Raw genomic sequence first — 7,784 nt, 5'->3', positions numbered from 1 at the left:
TTTTAATATTACCATCAAAACGTTTCAGTTATAACTTAGGAAGACGGAAATTTCACTTAGTTTCATTTACTACAATGGAAATATCGCCCTTTCTTTCAGCGGTTGAGAACATTAAATCAATTTTCGTTTTCATAGCAACCCACTGATTTTGATAGTTTTCCGTTAAATCCATAACCTTAGAAAATTCATCTTCATTAAAATTTTCCATTTCTAGCCACGTTGCTTTAAAGTTTTCATCAAATTGAAATAATCTGTCAGCTTTATCATTAAAAATATTAAATATAGATATAAAATCAATCTTACTTACGGCTTCATCTTTTAGGACAGTTTCCACTTCTTTTAAAGAAGTTGTGAAATATAGCCGCAATTGTGTTCGTTCCCGTTATCCATAGTCCTGTTCCACGGACAATATTATCCATATTCCTGTTCCACGGACGCCAGTATTTTAAAGGATTCGAAAATAACTATGGATTTAATATGAAAAAACACTTTAATTGCAGATATTTACAAAATTTAGAAGCAGTTATTCTTACAAACAACGATAGAGCTTATTTTTAAAACGTAAAACTTAAAAAGAGTTGTAGCTGGTATTACTCAAACAATACGGGCAATTTGCTGTGTCGTAGAAAAACCTTGGTGAAAACCGAACTGATGATCTTGATGATGTTGTTATCGTTGACAAAGGCAGTGAGACGTGTTTCGATAAGCCTTTCGAAAAGTTTGGCAATTGCAGGAAGTAGGGTTATCCGTCTGAAATTACTAGTAAGGGATATTTTTTGGAGAACAGCCTTAGTTGCGACAACTTTTCAGGAAAATTTATTAAATCGTAAACAAGCGTTTAAGATATTAGTTATAAGGACGATGCCTTTCCTTGGGAGGTTCTGCAAGGCCTTATTAGTGATATTGTCATATGCAGAGGCTTTCCTTGGATTAAGCTGCTTAATTAATTTTTGAATTTCTTTAGGAGAAGTCGGTTCTAGGAGCATGAAGCGCACATCTAAACTCTTCATGTATGTAAACAAGTCGACTGGAGCGTAAGCATGTTTGTTAAAATCATTTGCGGTTATATTAAATGCAGACACATTTCTTATGTGATACCTTTTCGACAAATTTGTGTTTCATATCGGACGTTTAGTAAGAAAAGTGAAACTGAAAAAGAATCTCCTGCGACGATAGACATTCTTGATGAATTAAAAGAAGAAGAACTAAGCGAAGAGGAAATTCAAAGAAAGCGTTTTAAATCGCGTTTACCTGAGAGAGTATATAGAATTTTCGTGCAGAAAGAAGCAGTGCCTATTGAAGCTAAATATGATTTTCAAATGAAACGTTTGCGATCCTATTACGCACGGCATGGAAAAGATAGTAAATTAAATCCAGGTATTTGTTGGCCAACTAGAGAGGAAATTTTAGAAACGATAAAATATGACAAAATATTTGAGCCACCACTTCAAGACCGAATGAAAAACGTTGAAGCTGCTCGAGCAGCAGAAGAAAAGCGGAAGAAAGAAGTCGAAGCTGAAGTTGATCGAAACATGGCTAATTTGGATAAATGGATGGCTGAATATTATGCAAAGATAGAGAAAAAGGAAAAGCAAGCAATTGAGTTAAAGCAAAAGCGAGAACAGCAGATTGATGCGGTAAGTGAATATCTAGGTTATGAAATTAGTCCTAAGGATCCAAGGTTTCAAGAAGCAGTTGAACAAATGAAAAAAGATGAGAAGAAAGCTCTTAAAGCAAAGAAACAGAAAGAAAGTTATGATAAAATGATTGCAAAATTGAAAGAGATGGCTGAATCGAAATGATTTTATCACAAACAAGTTTTAATGTATAAACATTTTATGTCCAAAAATTATGAAAAGTATTAATGATTAATAAGTTCATTGTTGTGTTAAAAACATGCTTATGTGATCAAAGTTTGACAAAACATTTGTTCACGAATCTGTATAAAACAATGTAATTCTTTTAATATATTACTATAAAAGTCACTTGCTTGGACAAATATTTTTCTTTGCCAAACTTCTCCTAATATATTGTACATAAAATCTAACATGAGTTAGAAGTAGGATTTCGTGTATTTTTTTCACTTGTAACCTTATGTGATTGGATAAATTTTCCCCCAACTCTTCATTTTAAGTTAAATATTTAATTATGAGAATAATGCAGGTAATTGGATTTCGAATGAGTCTTTAATTGAATTTTGTTCACATGTTCAAAACTATGACATATTAATGATGCAGTTTGTGGAGTTTGCTAAAAAATGAACTACCTTTTAAAGATGTATGTAAAAACAACATGGTTAGAGTAGACTGAAGGATACCCCCTTCAATCTATCGTGATAGATCTTCATTGTATTATCGTAAAATTGTTTCATTTATGATGGTAACCTGAGTATTTGAATGTTCCGTAAATATACTTTTACCTAGAATTGGGTGCTCCTTTGACTTTTTAAGTGAAAATGTATCAATGTCAGGGAAGTATGCATTGAAAAGTTAGTGCAATTCTCTGATGTTATTTTAAGTGAAAATAGGTCGACGTATACATGGTTAAAGTCCAGGGAGTGTGCAGTGTCTAGTTTATGCAATTCTGTGACTTTTTTTTTTTTTTTTTTTTAAAGTGAAAATAGGTCAATATGCACATGGGTGCTGAATTTGTGCAATTCCTTGGCTTTGTGTAGTGGCAATTTTAGGTACACAAAGCCAAGAAAACAAGTCAAAGAATTGCACAAACTCTCTATCCATGTACCACCAATTTTTGCCAAGGGGTACCCATAAATATACTTTTATTGTAACATATTTGAAAGCCTTTTTTTTAATATACGAATAGAAATTAGTGCATAAAATTATTATATTATTATATATATATCATTACCTGTGTGTACAAAAAAATGCTTCTGTGACCACCGGTAAATTTTGCATGACTTTTTTTTCGAGAATTCCTTATCTAAACTAGTAATGATTTTTGTTCTTACTTTTTAGTATTTAAAAGCTGTCAGTATATTTTAAAATGATTGAAAAATGGCCTTGAGCACTTCCTTGTTGACCCTGTGAGCAGTGCTGCATTTTGGGTCTGCTCATGAAGACCTGCATTTAAATAGCTTCTCTTAGCTAACTCTTTATAAAAATTTATTTTAAATCTGTGTTTCCATAAACTTTCATTAAGATAATATTTACATTATGAAAGAAAGAAAGAAGGCAAAATATTAAAATTTTATTCCAAGTGACAAAAAAATTATCATTTCAGCTAAAGGTAGTCATGCCACTCAGAGGATTAAAGTAACCATAATATTTCATTGCCAAAACTGGTACACTAAATCTACAATTTTTTAACTGGCAACTTATATGATTATCAGATTTAGTTGCCAAAGATTTATAGAATTGCTGCTATAAAAACGAAGTACCTGTTCTTGTCTTTTGGTCATTATTATCAACTTTTATACCATATGAAAAGTTAAGAATAGAATGCTAACAAAAGCTTATCTAATCTTAAGAACTCTTATAATTAAAATTATATTATATATTATACAATCGGCTAATCTTTAGAATATGGTAACAGGTAGTTTGGCGACATTTTGGTAAGGCGATAAAGGTTACTAGCTAGGACTTTAGCAATAATCTGAGAAGTACACAGTTCGAATCACAGATTATTTTGTCTCAGAGAAATGTGACATTTTCCGGAAAATTTCAATGAGGATTTTAGCTAATAAGCACTTAGAAACAATTTTGCTGCTAAAGTGCAGAATCGCCCACTTATTTGTTTGGTGCTTTTTACAAGAGTAAGAAGAATTGGATTTTTGCCAATTTTCTTTGACTTTTTAAGTGAAAATAGGTTGATGTGTATATGGATAAAGTCAAGAGTGTGCGCAATGCCATTTTTGTGCAATTCTGGGATGTTTTTTTAAGTGAAAATAGGTCGACGTGTACACGGATACTGTGTATATGCAATTCTTAAAAACGCGGCAAGCAATGGCCGATTCTACACTTTCTCCCAATTTCGCACCTAATCTTCATAATGATTAAGCACTTTTGTTCCATAAAGTTCTAGCATAAGCGTAATTTGGCTAGCAGATTGTTGGAAAAAATGTTGAGTAAAAAAAAAAAAAAAAAAAAAAAATGCCTTTACTTCATGAAAACAAAATGGCGTCCCAAAAAAAAACTAGCAGGGTTGGTCGCCAAAAAATAGCCAATTTACCATAATGTAGAGATTCACGTTTATAGAATCTTATAATTAAAAATCAAATAGTTTTTAAGTATACAAAGTTTTGAAAATCATAAAATAAACCTTGGCATTTTCCGTGTAGACTGGGCGGTCACTCCATGTCTGTCTACTAACTGGATCAAATGCATTTTTTTAATTGATAAGAATGAATGAAAAACAACGGAAAAGATGCTGCAGTTTGTTTTCTGAATACAGTTTCCACTTTAACACTTAAAACAATTGTAAGTTAGACAGTTTCTGTCAATTTAAAAACTAGTCCTTCAACGATTAAGGATATAAAAATTAAAATTTTATATTTAAAATGAGCTGTTCAAAATGACAAAGTCAAAAGTGGAAGGAAAAATTGCTCTGGAATTACTTCATCATAAATTAACACCATATGGAGACCTGAGCACTGATTTAACAATTATTGTTAAAGCAGTAATCAATCACAAAAAAATGGCAAACGTGAATCCCCAATATGTAATGTCGGCAAATTTAAAATGTCAAAAGTTTATGCAGTGGCTTGTAATAAGGAAATACCTCATAAAGATAAAGATTGTTTAATATGTAACTGAGCACTTTTTCTAAGGATTGTTTGTGCAGAAGCATGCAGCAAATGTGTCCTGCAAATGAAATAGCAACAATTTTATTTTGCTAGGGCCTGAAAATTTATTCAGTGAAAGCAGTTACACCCGATGTCAAATGTTAATTGCTTTCACTACATGTAGGCTTGTATTTAATATGCCTCTTAATGTGTTGAAGGCAAGTCTGGCTGCAGGTATATCACACAAACAAATAACTAGGACACTAGACAATAATTCTTGCATCATATATGAAGCAATATATGAATACTGAAACTATTTCTTTACAGATTAAATTATTTTGCATATCTCATCCTTATAATTTTAGGAGTAAGTGCTTTGTCTTTTATCTAGGCTTTTTTTCCTTCATGATGTGTAGTTCCTCACCATAAAAAAATCAATTCAAATTTTTTTATGGTGAGGTCTAATCAAAAAATTTTATCTCTGCTTTTGTTTTCTTAATTTAACTCTGCATCCCTGCTACTATAGTTATTTTCTTTTATTATCATTGCTTAGCTTGTACATTGTAACCTGTGATAAAAATCATTATAAATGAATGTCAATTATGAACATTCTGATGAATCTGCAGTACATCTTATAAAGAATTTAAAATATATTTCTGGAATCCATTCAGAGATAAACAGTTTTGTTAATGTTGTTGTTGAAGCAACAATTTCAGCAGTTCAGTATGGTGAATGTACTTTAATTAGTGCTTTATGATCTTGAAAAAACTGGAAAGGAGCTCATAAGTGAAAACTGTACATATTTATAATGTTGCTAGTACAATAAGTAACCAAAAGTATAATACAGTACAAAGTCCGAAATCCGGACTACTCTGGACTTCGGCGATTCCGGATAATAGATCATCAATTTAAATCTGGTAGGATGGCATGCAGAAATTATACAATTAAAAATATGAAATCGTATAATTTATGAAATAAAGAACAATTATGATCTAAAGGGTATCAAAATTTACAAAAGAAAGCTTAATATTTATTTGTTTACTTTATTAAACATTTCTTTCAATGTAAGTTGTTTAAGATGCTTCCACAAAAAGTTCGGTACAACTCTAATATACGTCCTAATTTCACCAAATGTGGCGATATGTGTTCTGCGCTGGTTTTTGGCACGATTACGTGTCCTATGGCAACCCTGTTGACGTTGAAAAATCTTTCGCTGGAGCTCGTTGATTCGCCTCTGTGTCTGAGAAGATGGGAGGGAAAGATAAAATGGTAGTTGTTGAATTGAAGTTCGGCAAAAGGAAATATCATTGTGGCTATCCTGTTGAGGGGTAGTGGGTATTTGGAAGTGTGGAAAGAGGGTCTGGGAGATTATTTTTAATGGCAGTGCATGATAGAAGTAGGGATTTGTGATTTTATTTATTTGTGAACCATAGTATAAATTTTCTGGATAGTGTGTCTGGCTATCATGTAAATACGATAGTGATTACGTGGCGGCATGTTAAAGGCGGTATGAAATTTATATTTCTGCTATTCGAAAACGCATTAATTCATGGTAAGTGCATTTTATTTTATCCTTCTTCTTATTTTGTAGAATGTTATGTTCATTGGTTCTTTAGTATGAATTTCTGTCGTTATTGTTGTTTTTTTAAATTGTTTGAAATTTATTTTGTTGTTTAGTGTCTAGACTGTGCAATTCGTAGATGTTTTTTAAAGTTTAAACAGGATGTTGTGTACATGGTATTCTTTGAAATTTATTGTTGTTATGTTAATTTATTAAAGCGAGGTGTGCGTAGTTTGTAGATTCGTTCGTTGCCTACATTGTGCCATTCGTAGATGTTTTTTTAAGTTAAAACATGTCGCCAAACATGGATTCTTGTCAAATATTTTTGGTTAGAAACTTTACGTTTTTGCTATCTAAATTTTTTGTTTTTCTTTCGGATTTTTAGTTAAATTGTATGTTGAAAACGTAGTTTTTGCATGTGCGAAAACCGCGTTTTTGGAGACATTTTAGGCTAAAAGTTCGAAATGTAGAAAAAAAAATTAGATAGTAATATGGCAGCGTGAAGTTTCTCGGCAAAAATATTTGGCGCGAAATTTGGCGACTTGAGGGCGCATATCAGAGTAGTTCCAAAAGTTCTTATTTCTTGTGTCATATACAGTGGACTTTCCAATGCCATACTCCTCGCATAATTTCGAGACGGATATACCTTTATCCGTTTTTTGCAGCAATTCCACTTTTTGTTTAATGTACATCGAAACATGGTTTCACTTTGTAGATCCTTTGGCAACTCTAGGATTGGAAACTCTTTTCGACATAATCAAAAGTTCTGGCGTAATAATAACAGTCTGCAAAAAATAATAAGCTGGATCAAATTAGAAGATTAGGGAGCAGTGCAGTCTGCTACATTAATTGAAGAATAATTGTCTTTAGAATCAATAAGATAATTTTAGCCTAGCGTAATAGCGTCCGTTATACATTATTGGCTGTGTATCACAAGATTGGCGACGAAAGCCAAGTTGTTTTGCTAAATTTTGTCTTGCTCCTATTGCATACTGAATTATTTTAGTTTAGTTATTTACTATACCTACGTTTATTTCTTGCATATGCTTCAAACTAATCCGAGTCCTAAATAAATAAACTCCCACATATACTTAAGGCTTTATCTACGGCCGGTGCTCGATACCGCCTGATGCAGTCTCTACGGGTCCTATGTTCTAAATTTTCACCATGCCTAAACTTTGGATCCCAGTGCTTTCTCTAAATCATAAATACTTCTTATCCCTTAATTTTGCCGCTCAGTGCTTCCCTAAATTGTGCCGTCCGGTGCCGACATATTCTGCCACCGCTTCTGGGTTTATGGTGAACAACATATCAGTTAATAATTAAAATAGCACTAAATGTAATCTTTTGACCTATAAGTTTCATTAACAAAATCTATTTTTAGCATATGAAAAGAAATTGTTGAATTTTTCCTCGTCAACATTTCTTAGAGCATTTAAAAATCTATAATCATCGCCAAGCGTAATGTTAGCATAAAAGGTT

The 7,784-nt window shown here is 32.2% G+C and overlaps 1 protein-coding gene across 1 annotated transcript; it reads left to right on the top strand.

The window, feature by feature from the left end:
• The first annotated feature begins 997 nt into the window (after nucleotides 1-997).
• Nucleotides 998-1,985, top strand: CRIF (growth arrest and DNA damage-inducible proteins-interacting protein CRIF). Its single transcript, XM_035353508.2, has one exon. It carries the CDS (start codon nucleotides 1,041-1,043, stop codon nucleotides 1,800-1,802), a length of 762 nt encoding a protein of 253 aa, XP_035209399.1. The 5' UTR covers nucleotides 998-1,040; the 3' UTR covers nucleotides 1,803-1,985.
• Nucleotides 1,986-7,784: the final 5,799 nt, after the last annotated feature.

This window comes from Stegodyphus dumicola, chromosome 2, assembly GCF_044657685.1.
Source record: "Stegodyphus dumicola isolate Sdum_Otavi_A_Nest chromosome 2, ASM4465768v1".
In the NCBI taxonomy this organism is placed as follows: domain Eukaryota; kingdom Metazoa; phylum Arthropoda; class Arachnida; order Araneae; family Eresidae; genus Stegodyphus; species Stegodyphus dumicola.
Note: the sequence above shows the minus strand (reverse complement) of the source record. Positions and strands in the feature narration are given on the sequence as shown.

What these genes read in the sequence shown, in the direction of transcription:
- CRIF (XM_035353508.2), top strand. Translation starts at nt 1,041, where the DNA reads ATGTTTGTTAAAATCATTTGCGGTTATATTAAATGCAGACACATTTCT.